The following is a 16,350-nucleotide window of genomic DNA, read 5'->3' on the forward strand; positions in this document are numbered from 1 at the left end:
GAAAGCACCTAGGGAAAATGCAGCCTGATTCCAGACACAGAGGTAAACCTAGAGATCAAAACCAAGTCCAGTGGCTCCAGCACTGCCAGGAGAGTCAATGGCAGCTGTGCTGTGGTGGTGCACAATAATCTTGCCTCTCAAGAGGCTTATTTTTCCATTAGGCCCTGCAGGTTGGAATGTATTTTTGTGTTTATCATGGCCTATATTTTTCTTCAGAAAGCCTGGACTGCACTTAGTGGCTGTCAGTCCTCATTTGCTTGTGTGAAACAGTGACACTAAAGTGTTATTTCTGTACAGCTCGCCCCTAAGTACCCTGCCCTGCTAAAATGCACATTTACTACGAGAGATGGTGGAAGTTGCTAATGCCTATGTTTTACTCCAAGTCTAATAAACACACAGCAGAAGAAATCCTGTCACCATCCTCAATGCATAACTTCTGTGTTATTTGTGACTAGCACAAAAACAAATTAATGTTGTCTTTATCCTAAAGGGATGCCTTTTTAAAAATCAAATCATACTTCAGCAGCTGGCTTTCCCCCTCCCCCTGAACTATGGACTCCTTTTTATTTTGGGGGGTTTTGTTGTATATTGTATAATTCAAACATTGCTTCATTAATAAAAGTACTGCTGAGGTAAAAGTTAAAAGCTCAACTATATTGTAAGACATTTCACACAGCTTTTGGCCAGGTTTAGCATGATCAGAGAGTGGATGCTTTTTGTCCAAAGTCATGCCTGAAGTTTGTTTCTGAAGAAAACCTTGAAATGATACATTTTTCTATTGAAAGTGTGCTCAAGAAAAATAAAATTACAGTAATAATTACCAAAAGCAGCCAGCCCCAAATAATTACATATTCTTTTTTACATATAAAGAAAATTATTTTTTCCACAGCAAAGGCCTGGTTTTCAGTCATCATGGCATCTTGATTTATGAACACCACTGAGACCTAAACCAAAGTACATTTAAGAATACTGCTTCAGTGGTTTTAATGGCATGAGCATTTAAACACAGCATAGAAAAGCTCTGGAGTTTAGATCTGTTTAGTGCAAGAGCTCTGTGGGGACACACATTCTCCTCAGATCAAGCTCATATTACTCATTTACAAGCCACACACTTGAAACACAAGCTCTGAAGTGAGCTGAGGGAGCATCAAGCCTGGGGTACATATGCTCCTCTAAACCCCAGCTAAACTCCTGTAAGAATGAAAAGGAGCTTTACCTTAAATTGCCAACATGGGCAAATCCTATTTCTCCAGGCTTGTGGCTCAGAGGATACTTCCATCAGGAGGAGTAATTGCTTTTTATGTTCTAAGAGAAAATGGGAGTGGAGAGGTTGTTACAGTGCTGGCAATGGCTGAGCTAAAGGATTCTTTCCTGGCTGTTTCCCCATGTGTCCAGCAAAGGAGAGCAAGTGTTGAGATTTGACTGCTGCTCATCAAGTGACTTTATGGTCACATCGCAGCCTGGAGGGTGGGAAACAAACAAAAACCAACCAAATAAAAAAAACCTCAACAACAAAACAAATTCCTCCCTCCACAGACTCCAGGGACCTCCCCATCACAGAACAAGCTGGCAGAATGCAGAATCTGGAAGCAGTTAAGCAGCTGCCTCATTACACTGGCAGGCTTAAGTCCTTAAGTAAGGTGGACAGATGCAAGGGACAATAAACAAATCACTGTTTATTACATACCCTGCAGTCTGGGCAAATCCAATTGAAGGAGCTCTTTAGACCCCACCCAGTAGGATTTTAGTTGTTAGAGACAAAATGGATTTAGTGCTAGATAATATAAGCTAAGCCTAATCTTCCTTCTCTCCACACCTGCATTGAACATATTCTTACTACTAACCTAAAAATGTTTTTTTTTTAAACCTGATACTGTTTTTACTCTTTCCTTCCTATCCCTGCCACTTCCTGACACCAGGCCACTTATTTCAGATACAGCTGTTTTACTAGTTTCTCATATTCTCAGCACTTCTGAAGACAAGAACTCTGAAAGCTACTTTAAAATTCTAAAAAGACAATTTTGCCACAGTTCCAGAACTACAAAGAAAGTGAAAAGGATGTTTTCAAAAATAGAACCAGACATGCGTGTTACATGCTCAGCTACAAATCACATTTAATGCTTTTGTGTCTCAGCTTCCATCTGTAAAACTGTGGTTCCCTGCCCTGTTTTCCTCTTCTACACTCTGCATTTTGGCCACAAAACCTACCAGGCAGCAGCTACTCCATATAAAGCTTAGGTATGGCGTATAAATCTCAGCTGGGGTGTGTATGTTGCAACACAACGTATTAGAAACATTCTGGTGAAGAAATTAATTTGTTTGTTGATTTTAAAATATTCTTTAACTAAACCCAAAATATACTGTGAAGGCAGTGACTTGTTTTAAACAGTGTCTTTTTGTGACTCCATAGTTATATATATATATATATATATATATATATATATATATGTATATATATGGGATTCTGCAGCCTAGGAAGCTCTCTCAGCCAGACCTGCAGTAAACACTAAGTGATTCTAATACTATCGGTACATTAGAAAAAGCCTTAAAAATTTAAATGGCATAAAGACATTTAAATTATCATAGCTAAGAGATGTGGGCAGTCCAACACTTAACTATACAGACGTGATTAAAAACTGAATTATATAGAGGTGATTAAAAACATGGGGACAATCTACTCAAACTAGATTTCACATCAATAAAACTTGTGACAGCTACTGTATTGAATGCGCTATTCATGTATATTTAATTGATTTTATAAACATTCTCACACACACCATACAGTCATAGCAAGGGTGAGCAAAATCCCAGCCTTAGAAGTATTACAGTACAGTTTTTTTTAAAAAACCCCAAGTAGATGCAAAAATTTTAACGCAAACAACTAAAATTACATAGTTAAACATCGGAGTTTCAAAAAACATAAAAGGCAAAGTTGTTCTTTGCACCTACAGGAAAAGAAAAGAAAATACAGCGGTAAGGGGAGAAATGGATGAGCCAACAATGATGGAAGAGGGGATGTACTGGTGAACAAAAAGAATGGTAGATCAACTATTGCAAAAAAAGTCTTATCAGAAATAAAGTTTAATTTTAGAAGAGTCTACTGAAAGATCAGTGCCCTTAGTAGCTGAGAAGAGGAAACCATATAACTGAAGGTAAAACAAAAATCTATTTAAAAGTCATTTGTAATTGATGAGAACTGGAAGACAAAGATGGCATCACAGACCATTGGCAAGAGAATTCCTCCATATGGCATCTATTTCTCATTAATGCTCTGGGGGAGGATCCTAGACATCCCAGCAGGTCCTGTCGTGACTTTGGATTCAAAGCTGTCCACACACTCAGCTGCTCTCTGGCTGAACTCCACTTTGGCTGCACATAATGCACACAGCAGTGCCAGGAACACGGGCTGATGAACAGCTCCTGTCTCTTTCACCACACCTCCCATGCTACGTTTGAGAAGGTGGAAACCTGTCCCTAACCATGTCACCCAGAAAACCTTCTCAGATTCTTCCCATTTTCTACTAGTATAGAAACTTTCAGTATTCCCTCTGGAAGCTGCTCTTTGAACCCCTGGAGCTCATTGCCAATTCCTTCTCTCAACAATAGCTAAGCCTGAGAGCTCTTCACCCACTACACTGTTTATCATCAGCTATGGATTGGTTATTTTAGGACAGCTTCATTGTGGAACAGTGCGTGGCAGTGACTTTGTAGTATTTTTGTCTGTGCCACTTGGGATAAAAGCAGCTTATTCAGAGATCCCAGCTGAGTTCAGGATCCTTACAGCACCTACCAGCATCTCTATGGAGCACATTGCTTGTAAGAGACAAGATGAGTTTAATATGACAGTCTCAGTAAATTACACAAGAGTGCCTCAGTTTCAAAAGCTGAGAGGAGGTTATTAAACAAAGAAAATTACTGTAGGTAATAAAAATCACTGACACCTCAATGGGAATTGCCTGGGTTAATACAGACAGGGTGGAGAACACTCCAGACTTGAAAACAAGAAAAGGGTCAAAGAGCAGAATTTATTCAAATTCTATGGATTAAGCTGCTAAATAAACCACATTTTTTCCTATGAGCATAACAGATATAAATACATAGGAGCAGTCAGTGCACTGCAGCATGCTGAGAGCCCAAACAAATGTTATGAGGCATGAAGGATCTCGTGTGTGCAGCACCTGCACCACAACTGGTGCGGGGCAGTGCCACGCTGGGGCTGCCGCTCCCGGTGTCCCCGTGTCCCCGTGACACTGCCAGCCTGCAGGCAGAGCAGGGCCCTGCACACTTTGCTCACAGGGCTGGTGATCTGCCAGCAGCTGACAAACTGCAGATTCACATGCACTAACAGCAGGGCCTTCTGTTTTAACTTAATAGCAAAACACTATAGCAGAATCACTGATCTGTAGCTAGGATTTTATTTAATTCGTTAAATTGTTTACTCTGTGTCCTCATCTTACTCCATTTCCAAGTCAAATTAACACATCACTTCAGACTAGGATAAGCAATCCATCCTGAATATTGATACGAGCCAGAACATGGTTACACTAAACTCAGTTTATAAATCTTCTTCATTGACTCTTTGTCAGGAAACTTCACTAGACACAGAAGGAAATAAAAGAATAAACCAAAGATCGTATACTGAAGAAACAACTAAAATGGGTATTTTAATTTACATTTGTAACTTTCTAAGAGCTTTAAAATTTCAAATTAAAATGGCTTTAAATAGTAATGATTTTGACAAAAACCATTTTTTCCTCTGTGAAAGGTATTAAGAAGAAATTGAAAAGCTCAAGGAAAATGAGGTTCCATTTTTCCCATTTGAGATGAGCCTACTCTGGCTGTGCAGTGGGAGAGGTATTTATCATGCATAGCCTGTCCTCCTCCTTGGATCCTGTCCTCCAGTTTGGACTGGAAGCACTGTGTGTTAGAGGATCATTAACCAGGGTCATGTACATCATCTCTCCCTCATAAATGAACACTGTCAACACTGCAACAGCCACAGAGACACTGCATAATCAGGGCCCAATGTACACATTGTGGCTCACACATGAGAAGGCAGACAGACTAAACTGCACAAAAGAAATCTGGTTTTCCCTGAAACATACTCGTTCCAAAGCAAGGGCGAGGCACTAGTGTCATAGCTGCTGCAAGGCTCCTTGCAGCTGGTCTGTCCTACATGCAAAGCACAGACCCTACACAGACACCTCTGGCCCTGAGGGATCCTGCCTCCAAGAGTTATCACAAAATTCTATTACCTGGCTTCCAGATGGACTGTGTCCTTATCCCTGGGATTACACAAAGTTTCAAGCACGTGACAAGGAGCTTTACACTGTGAACACATTATGAAAGAAGACTGGAGACAAATACCATGTTACACTGCCTTGTACAAATCATGGTGTAGGGAATGAGGATTGTTTCATGGAGCAAAGAGGTGGGTCATAGAGCCATGTCACATACTGCTTTCACATCCACACATTGCAAGAAAACACCAGCTGCGCAGATTTACAAAGCAATCAGATTGCACGGTGAGAGGTATAGAGATATATGGAAGAATTGTTTTCTTCACACTTGTATTCCTGTCTCTGAGCTCTAAATGCAGTTCTCTCTGACCACTACTGCACTGCTAAAATTACAGGAAACTAATTATTAAAACTGAATTAATGTCTGTTAAGTTTTTCCCACATAATCCTGTCTCTTACATGGCACTCTTGACCCCTACCACTCTGGAAGTCATTTTAGGTTCCTCTTTTTGCCATAAAAGAGAGGAATGCAATGCAGTACTGAAGAGAACTGAGTAAGATTTTCATCTCCTTCCAAGAGTCTCATGATCCACTCTTAAATCTTTTTCCATTACTATTTAATGGTATTATAATTACTGTTATTCTCCAGTGTTCAGAATAATCACAAAACAAATACAACCTTGATTATGCTCATATTATTATTTGTATTACAGGGGCAACAAGAGATGTTGAGCTTTACCAAAGCAACAGCTGAACGTGTATCTCCAAGAACCCCCACCTAATCTAGAATGAGAATTTGTAGGTTATTATAAACAGAAAAGACTGGAGACAAGGGGCAAAATACACAGGTTGGTATACCTTGTTTTTATGCTCTTATTTTCTTACTTTAGAAATCTGACATTTTTTCTTTTGAAAAGATTCTTTCCTTCATGAAAATGGACACCTAGTATAAGACATATAGGATAATCAGCAGTCCTACTCTCTACAATTGGCTCAAACCTTATTGTTTAGGACAAGCTCTTCTCTAAAACCCTAAAATACAGTTATCTCCTCTGCTGCCAATCCAACATTTGCGACAGCCTCGATAGCTTATTCTCTGCTGCCAAACCTGCCTCCAGTCACACTTTTCTGGTGCAACTAATAAGTCACAGATTTATTTATCCTCTAAAACTGTGGGCTGTATTTATCCTCTAAATCTGAACAAGCACGTAGCAGTAGAGCAAAGGCTCCTTTGTGGAGAAAGCACATAATCTGGAAGACAGACGGGTGTCTCTCCTGCTTGATGCTGCTCATAGACAGCAGAGCAAAGGAAAAGTGTTTGATTCACTCTCTCATGCACTACGTTATCAAGTGAGTCAGTTAATCAGAAACCCGATTTAACCATTCTCAAGTGATTTCACTTAAACTGTGAAGTGTCATCCTCTTTTGCTATTTGCACTTTTTCCAGCAGTGACAATCCATGCAGCAGAGGGGCAGGTCTGAACTTCAGAGATGAAAGGTCCCAATGATGGGCATGAATTTATCCAAGTTAAAATTCATCTTTAATTAACGTCTTCATACTTTCTTTTCTGACATAGGAGAGCATGTCTCATATTTTGAAACATTTTTGAGTGCAGTCCAGAGTTCTCTTCCCCTGCAGAGCCAGATCGCACTAACCTGACAGCATTTCTGGCAGCAGCTCTCCCTGGTGCAAAAGGCAGGAGGCTCCCAGGGCTCCCACCTCGGCTTCAGCTGAACCTGGGGGAGATCTCACAACACTCTGGACAAAGCTCTGTAGATGAGACAAGAGCTGGGAGCTCCAGTTGGCCAACCCTGGTGTCAAGGAGATGTGCCAGCCTCTCACAGCAATTACAAAGTGTTAGTCCACCAACACAAAAAATATTGGCTAGATGTAGCTGCCTTTGTAGAATCAGGTTACCTAACTAAGATGGGAAGGCAGAATAGATGAACTACTTACAAGCAGTTGATCAACTTTTTCATCTGAATTTGCATGTTAACCCACACAACTCTCAAAACAAACACATCAATAGATACTCTTTTTATATTTCACATCAATGGCCCTCACATGAACCTATCATTTCAGAAGATGAATCTTTCCTGTTTGAAAGTTTCAGATTGGCAGGACTCAGGAGTCACACTAAGAAGGCCATAGGTAATATCCTTTTCCCACCTAGATTCACAGATTGCCAGCAAGAAATAACTGTGAAATTTATATTGCAAATTATTAGATTTACAGCCTTTGAAAACCTGACAGGTTTTTTCCCCATTCTGACTTGAGTGCTAAACAGCAGAGGAGGTGCTATAAAACATCAAGAGTCTATCACACCCTCTATTCTGTGTATCTTCTTTCCCAGCAGACTTTAGAAGGACAAGCAGGACAAGCCTGCTAAGTCCACAAGCCAACTATTGCTCCTAGCCCAATAAATTACCCTTCAACAAAATTATTCCATCTCTCCCCATCATGTTTTATTTTCTTTATTTTTTGATTTGAGACATTAACCTATCACATAAACCCAGGAGTAAAACAAATAAGGTCTGTTTCTTCAGATGGTTTGATCAAGGTAATATTGGATAATAACAGGGCAAAGCCTAAAACCCAGCCTGAAAATCTCTAAATCCTGAAAATGAGCTAACAGGATTTGCTTACTTAAGTTTGGAAGTCCAAGTGTGTAAAACCTGGAGCACTTCACTAAATTCCTCCGCAGGTAAAAAGACCAAGCTGGTTCACTGAAGTGAGCAGGAATTACACACAGCTGAGAAACCAAAGGTTTTCTCTAGGTTTCCTGTGGAGGCCTACCTAACAGCAAGATCAGTGAAAAAAAACCTTTCAAATTCAGATTTGCAAAGGCAGCCCCATAAAGCTGGCAGAACAGCTTATGGCAAGCTCTGGTATTGCACATTCTTTTTGTCTTTAGGTGCATAAAATGTGTATCAACACCTCCTCTGACAGGGGCACTTTGCTTGTTTTTGTGTATTTAGGATTTATATAGTAGCATTTAATCAGATCTTACAACTTCTCTGCTTTTACATACACAGGTACTTGACTGCTGAAAGATAGGCTTTGCCTCACACCCTACAATTTACTACAGCTATTTTCAAATGAATGTTTTCAGATGTTCTATTTTCACATTTATCTTCTGCCAGAAACATTGTCTGACATGGTATTAAATAAAGGAAAAAAATTATTCCAGATGATATGTCATGGCAATCACAAACAGAAGTCATAGACTTTGAGAACATCATTATAAGCTGATCATCCTTCAAAAATATTTAACAAAAAGCTCCTGGGTCTGCTTTAGCAGCCGAACCTGAACTCAGTGAGGAAGTGACTGAACAGAATCAGACATTCTCATTAAGTAAAATTAGCCAAGTGCAATTTGCCTGGCTGGTTCCCTCTATGTATTAGCATTTATATTCAGTCTGTGATGAGCATAATCAGGTTTTTTGAACAAAAAGGAAAAATCTCCTCAAAACCCATAAACCTATCAGGTTTATTAGTAACAGTTTGCACTTCCATTGTAAAAAGGCAGTTAAGAAATGGAAGAAAATTGCCTGTTCAGAAGTGTATCTGAGTAGCTACCAGCAATCTTTCCTCAGAGCAGGAGCATGACCTCACATACATGCTGGCTGATTGCTGTCAGATTTACTGGAGACAAAAGGAGATATTTCACTAAAGGGCAAATGCCAGGAGGCTACAAAGAGCTGCCACAGGGCCTCACTGGAAGGGACAGGTTTGCCCTCTGATTGCAAAGATTGTATCACAAGGTCTTTCCCTCCTTCCTCAATGAATCCATCTCTAAGGGCTGTCAGGCCCAAAAAACAGAAAAAGAAATGTGGTGGCATCTAAGGAGATAAGCATCAGCAACACTGCTGATGTGACAAACAAAGAGCAGAAACAACCCCAGAGAGCCTGGTCCTGCTGGAGGGCACTTCCCTGCAGCAGCAGCAGCAGAGCTGAAGGTGAGAGGCTGCAGGAGCACTCAGATGTGGCAGGAAGGTGCTGCTGGGGCTGACCTGTGTGCTCATACCTCCATCAAAGGTAACACCACACCCCTTCTGAACATCAGAAGGGAAGCAAAAAACCTCACAGATTTTAAGACAAGCTATGGAAAGCAGCACTGGTGAAAAAAAAGAGGTTCCACACAAATTGCTTGTGTTATAAAATTCAACTTGGTAATGCCCCTGTCAGACAGCTGGGCACAAAGTATGTCCTTACACGTTGAGAGCTTTGAAATTTGTTATAAATTATGCCCCAGTGCATCCTGGCTTTCAAAGCATTACAGCAACAAAAGCTGCCCAAAGGAACAGCATTGCTGCAGCCCTTCCCACATGCACTGCACACCTACGAGGTATTAGGAAAAAAACAACTTAATGACAATCACCCCAGAATTATAGTTTGTAACTCTGGTTGCTCTCTAAAGGCAGACAACTGCTTTATCTGAGCAGCATGAAATGAGGCTTTGACCCTCTGTTGTTTGTTCCTCTTTCCTTGAGTCCATGGCTAACTGCTTTCTTTACAGGACGTTTCTATAGTGACCAACTGCTGAACTGATACTCAATATATTTCACTTTTCACCTGCCATACTTCAGATTTGGAAACTCAGAATGTTATTTAAACAATATTCCAAAAACTTACCCTCAGGCTGTAGTAAGAGATGGCACAGCGGATACTTCATCACTCTAACTTCCCCGGCTTTTGAAAAAGCGAATAAATGCACCATTTATAGATAAAAGAAAAGTTATCATAGCTCAGTAACAATTACTTGAGAAGCCAATATATAAGGGATCAGGAAGAAACAAATTCCCAATGTCTCAGAGAAGTACCAGACTCCTCCTTTCAGGCAAGCATTTAATTTCTTCAGCAGCTTTTTTACTGTGCCTCAGTTGTATTAAGAGCACTTTGCCTCAAGTACAGCCCCTTCCTAGAGTAACAACCAGGACAGCTTTCACAGGAGGATAAAGCGCTGTGGTCCCCAAAGGAGACAGGAGCCCATTTTTAAACCCATCTGGCAATGAATCATCTTCCCAAGACAAAGACTGAAACATTAAGAGGGGAATACAGTAGGTAGAAGTAATGCAGAAACAATTTTATAAACTGAGCTGGTTCAAGTTTTACACATGCAAATAAACATCATGAGAGGGGAAACAAGAATGAGATGTGAAGTACTGAGCAGGAAGATCAGGTGTATTTATCTTCCTGGAAGCTGGAAGATATTAAACTGTGCTTTCTGCTAAATTGCTGCTGCCAGTTATTGACAAAGTTGTCAATTATCCAGGATTATTTAGACTGATGATACCTGAAGAAATGAGGATTTAGAAACACTTGGGACTAAAAGGGGAGATAGGAATGCCCTGCAGATGATAAATGGAGTGGATTGAAAGAAAAAGAGCAAAGAGACAGTTTCAGAGGGTATAATTAAATATCCTTAATTAGCATATTACACTACTACAATGAAAGCAACCTTCAAAGCTGGATTTTAGAAAATAAATATAACTGAGTGGATGAAAGACTAAGACCCTTCTATGCCATAAGACTGGCATAGAATTTATTCAGATAACTTCTATTTTGCTAATGTTTAAATAACATAATTATACTTTCAAATTGCACTGACTGTGCAGGTCTGCAAGCAGTCAGGTATTAAATCACCATTAGATGGATTTTACTGAAATTGGTCAGGCCATGCATTAGGGAAAGAGGACAGTGCTTGATTTCAATAGTTGAGTAATCATGTAGCTTAATGCACATGGATAAAGCAGGTACCAATAGGTATGTAAGTTATGTAGCAACAGGGACAATGTTTTTAAATTGGTCCAGGAATAAGAATTTATTTTGAGCAGGGATTTGTAAAGCATCTTGACATTCTTGGAAGAAGCTTCTTACAATATCACAAAGCTCTGCTCTATAAAAACATATTCTGCTGGAGTAAGGGATTCTTACTACCACAATTTTTTCAATAGAATGAAAGCTATTTTACTGTGTTCATGAAGAGACAGTTGACAGGTTAGGATTTCAATGCAAGACTTGCAGAAGCTGGGGCTTAAATCACAGTTTTGGCATTGTTTGGTTTACACAAGTTTCTTAGCTCTTCTCTACCTCTCTGGATATACAATGTGCAGTAGTTGAGACAGCCACAATACACAGAGTATCACCATAAAATTCCAGAAAGCTTCAACCCATGCAGAGTAACACCTCACCCCTTCAGAAGGCTTCAAGCATCTGCCCATGCAGAGTAACATCATTCCACTTCAGAAGGCTTCCAGTGTCTGCTCTTCTTGTTCTTCAGCCCAACCTTTTATTCCCTCCTGTTCATGCACTGCCCCTGTGTGCCCTGTTCCCTGTGTGGTTGGTCAGTGCCCCTGGGCACTCCATGGCTCATTGCTGTCAGTGCTGCTCACAGCTGTGCCCACTGGGGATGAGGCTGGGCCAGCCCCACTCCCAATCACCACAAACTGGGGCCCTACAGCAATGGAGCAGCAGTTCCACCCTCCCAGGCTACCTAAATCCACAGCCAAGGTATCAGGGATACAATTGATATAGGGATGTACAGCACAAAAAACATTGACATAAGACGCTATGAAGTATGATTCTATATGGCAACACCCCAGTGTTATACAACCATTCCAAAATAATTTTGGTTACTCACATTACATAAATTGCACATTCCCAGGGTTTATTTGCCACACTGTCAGGAATTCAAGTTACGTTCATTGATCAGGCAGAACAGATGCAGAATGGCAGCTGAAGGTGTTTAGGAAAGGTGAAGAAGCCAAGCAGAAGCCAGCAAAGCCTAGGCAGAACATGCTGACAAGCAGAGAGGGCACTGAAAAACTAAATTGGCTATTTCAGGTAATCATCACTGAAGATCAATGTGCTTCAGAGACTGTATCTGTCCACACAGCTCCTCCCTCAGTCTGTGTCTGAAGTCACAGGGAAGTGTAATGAAATACATTATTTCAACAGAGTATATAAGCGTTAAAAAAAATGTACAATGGCTGTTGCAGCAGCCAATTCCAAATGTAATTTATAAATACAGAATTCCTCAGTCTTTTTATTGCCATTTTCTCCTTATCATAAGTAGAAAAGTTCAGGGAATAAAAGGAAAAACCCCCACCAACAAACCACTAACACTTCATCTTGGTTTGCTTGGCCTTAATTTGTGCAAGACACGGCACCCCTCTGCTGGGCAAGAGCAGATCTAGCAGCAGGGAGAGGTGAACCAAAACTGATGGAACAGTAAAATAAAATCAGCCTGTGCAGACTGAAAAGATGTGCAAGGAAAGAGGACTGAGGCAATGTATGGCTGCCCAAATGCCTGAGAAAATAAGGGGCTCAGGTGTGAACCATTAAACAAACAATTCAGAATTCAGACTTATTTCTCCAGAAAGTAACATTTTTCATAACATCTTTACAATTAGTCACCTTGAAGGAACTGCCATCTTGACAAACACGAGTTCTCTAACTCCAAAAGCAACCGTTGCAATATTTAGAATAACGGGACATTGAAAGAGTTCCCTAAAGTGAAAGACTTTTGTCCATGAAAAAGCTGAATTATGAGCTATGAAGCCTTACTGCATCAATGTGGCAATGCATCAGCATAAATGCTTATGCATTCATAACACTGTTTTCCAGAAGAATGCATGATAAACCTTAAGCAAACCTTCAGAATAGTTTATATTTTTTCCTTTAGCCATTACTTTCTTTTTAACATGACAACCATAGGACAAATACAGGACAATTTCAGACATCAGCAGTGATGCAGAGGAAAAAAAAGTCCTACTAGAATGTGTGGTCTCACACATATTTTTGGGTAATTTCAGGTAAATCTTCCTCTGACCTCTGAAGCATGATAAATAGAGAAGTTCAGCCTTTTTCTCATCAGCCTTGAAACTGGAGTATAGTTGCCCATTTTGTTTCAGACTTCTTGTTTTGTTGTGTTCTACAAATGACTCAGCTCTGTTCTCTAGGGGTTGCACTACTTCTCATTTTTAGACCAAGGAAAGATTATAAAAAACGGCTGCTTCAAAGTAGCATTCTATGAAGATGTTTCTAGGAAACAACTATTTTCTTTGTTAAAAATATAAACACAAACCAAAGCTTGACAATACTTTTTGCCTCTTTTATTAAAAACAATCATTACAGGTGACATACAATTGGCAAAGATATATATGACCATATCTCTACTTTTAAGGAAACTATTTACAGATTATTACAAAGTGACCCCACGTGTGCAATGACCGCGTCCTGCACTGGTTTTTCATCCTGAAATCTTCTGGTTTTCTTTCAGTTGCTCAGGAGATTCTACTTTCAGTTTGTCTGTGTGATCAACAACAGCACACTGGCTTCAAAAGACATTTATTTTAGATATCTGTAGGTGCCCACAGTGAAAAGCTGCACCTGCTGTGAGATATCAGAGAGAAGAGTCTCTTTTATGACTGTGCCATCCAGGTTTGTCCTTTTGTACCACTTCCCACATGAAAGGCTGTCACTCCAAACCCCTCACTTTGTTAACCAACATTTGCTCCACTAAAAACACATTTCCTAAACCATTTGTTTAGGGACCAGGAAAGAGGACAAATCTTACCCACAGGACACCACCCAGAGCAGAAGGAAATCTGTAGTGTCAGGAGCAGATACAGAGTCTCAGTTTTCTAACCAAACCTACAGAAAAACTTCAACTGTACAGCACCTATATTAACAAGGGGAGGGGAAGGAAGTATCTTCCTGTAGTCATTACCCACACTCTCAACAGCACTGCATGAAGTAAAAAAGAATACCTTTCCATGTACCAAGCTGCTTTTTCCTATTTCCTGCTCTTGTTTTAGGTCAACTGGAAGCTTCTTTTTTCAGTTTTTCTAAAATCTCATCTGGTGTCGCTGATACCGAAATCTTCACCACTTTGTCACGTGATTTACCCCCCTGGTTTAGACAAACACAGAAAAAACCCATCTTTCAGAGAATCACCCTTTAAGGTAAGAAAACAGTGCAATTTATAAAATGCTGATAACAAATGAAGCAGTTTGCCCATGGTTCAGGAAAAGCAAGACTCACATCACTTTGTCTCTACCTTTTCACAACATTTCCTTGGTCATCTTATCCTTTACTATTAGTCTTTAAAAGATTTCTATAACTACTCCATTCAACCAACAGATAAAAATAAAAAGCACCATTTTTCACTGTGTTCTTGTGCTTATAAACTATAAATGAAAATGGCTGGAAAAACTGACTTCAAGTACAATGAATTAATAAAACAAATTATTTATTCAGTGCAATGAATAAAACAAAGAGTTTCCGGTCACCAAAATCAAGATGTAAATCCTAATACAGAGAAACTCTTGAGGCCCAGCTACAACCCAAGTGCTTACATACACTCTTGCTCATGTGTGACAGTTAAATGTCAGAATCTTTTGATTCAAATACATGTTATTTTTAAAAAAATAGAAAGTTACTAATAAAATGCGCATTCTCTGCAGAACACAAATTCTGTGAACTCATTTGACATGAAAACAAGAGAATCTTGAAGAACACAGAAAACATGAACTACAGAGATTTGCAAAACATTATCATGACAACCCTTCTGGTTAAAAGATCTCAAGATCAGCCATAGTTCTTCCCACACCAAGTTTGTTCTCAATGAATCATTCCATTAACTCAACTAAACTTTTTGAAGTGTCTTTCAGACTGAACTTGGAGTAGCTCTCTGTACTCAATGTGTAAGCTTCAAAATCCTGAATTTCAACTGCAGTAGGGCAAAGCTGAAAGGAAAAAAAGGAAGTACCTTCTCTAAAACAACATCACTCTTCTTCACTTCGAGCACCTTAGCGAGGTAGCGACACAGCTCTGCATTTGCCTCCCCTTCCGACGGAGGTGCAGCAATAGCTACACCTACTGCCTCTGCTGTCACATCTATAGCAAATAGTTGGAGGATTTTATGCTCAAAATATTCAAAACATCACATCATAGTTTCCTAAAAATGAGCGTTTATGCTTTGGAAAGCATTTTAATTTAAAACCGAGTAAATGTATAGATTAGCAGGTGAAGCATTTTCACATTTCATGAATTCCCTTGACGGTCGGCCAGTACAATCAAATATAAGCTCCTGACAATACAAGCAGTGATTGTCCTGCTTGGCACCACGTAACACGACTCAAATGAGGTTAGCCCCCCACCTCCACCCCAAAAGCCTGAAAATCAGTCCGCTCAGAGAGACAGGCTGTCAGTAAATTCCCAGTAAATTCCCAAGGGGCCTGGACACTGCCACAGCCCGTGGGTATCGCACACACGGGGGATGTCAAAGCAGCCCCAATGAGTGCAGGAGCAAGGCCAGAGCTGTAGAGGGAGAACACGCTTTATTAGACCCAACTTTTATGGCTCTAATAAAACCGCACAGACCCTTGAGACACAAACGGCCGGCACGAAACCACAGAAGCCAAACGGAAGGATTTAGGATCAGGATTTACCCGTGCTCACCGCGCCACCCAGCGCTGTACAGGGGGGAGAGCCGAAATCCTCGCCTCAGTTTCCGGGTGGGATTTTGCACTTTCCCTCCCTCCGCCCCTGTTCCTCAGGGTGCAGCGATGCAGGGCCCGGTGCCCCGGCCCGCAGACCCACCTGTGACGGCGCTGCAGCGGGCACCGGGCTTGGCGCGCACCGCCACCTTCACGGAGCCGCCGCCCGCCGCCGCCACCGGTCCCGCGGCGGCGCCCGGCTCCGCGGGGCCCTTGGCAGCTGCTTTTCCCTGAAACAGAGGAACAGGCGCGGTCACCGCGGGTACCACCCGCCCCTGCCCCCCTTCCCTCTCCTGGCCCTGCCCGCACCTTCCCGGGCATGGCCCCGCCGCTCCGCACCGGCGCCGCCCGCACTCGCAGGAACCCAGCGAGGCTCGGCATGGCCGGGGCGGCCCTTCCGGCAACCGCGCCGGGCCCGCCCCGAGGCGCCTGCGCGCTCCGCACGGCCCGGCCCGGCCGGCCCTGTGCCCTCACGGCCGCTCCGGCAGAGCCGAGCTTTGTGCCCTCAGCGGCCGCTCCGGGACAGCCGAGCTCTGTGCCCTCAGCGGCTGATGCCGCAAGGCCCGGCCAGGCTGGCCCTGTGCCCGCAGCGGCTCCTCCGCAT

The 16,350-nt window shown here is 41.6% G+C and overlaps 1 protein-coding gene across 2 annotated transcripts; it reads right to left on the bottom strand.

Moving 5' to 3' along the window:
- Positions 1–13,345: 13,345 nt before the first annotated feature.
- Positions 13,346–16,170, bottom strand: C10H15orf40 (chromosome 10 C15orf40 homolog). Of its 2 annotated transcripts, XM_030955392.1 has the most exons (5): positions 16,056–16,170; positions 15,850–15,976; positions 15,017–15,144; positions 14,016–14,157; positions 13,355–13,638 (listed from the first exon to the last, which is right to left on the bottom strand). In XM_030955392.1, exons 1-4 carry the CDS (start codon positions 16,125–16,127, stop codon positions 14,065–14,067), a joined length of 420 nt encoding a protein of 139 aa, XP_030811252.1. In that variant the 5' UTR covers positions 16,128–16,170; the 3' UTR covers positions 13,355–13,638; positions 14,016–14,064. The 2 variants fall into 2 exon arrangements, with proteins under 2 accessions (XP_030811251.1, XP_030811252.1); XM_030955391.1 differs by having other exon boundaries at positions 13,346–14,157.
- Positions 16,171–16,350: the final 180 nt, after the last annotated feature.

The sequence above is a fragment of the Camarhynchus parvulus genome, chromosome 10, assembly GCF_901933205.1.
Source record: "Camarhynchus parvulus chromosome 10, STF_HiC, whole genome shotgun sequence".
Lineage (NCBI taxonomy): Eukaryota > Metazoa > Chordata > Aves > Passeriformes > Thraupidae > Camarhynchus > Camarhynchus parvulus.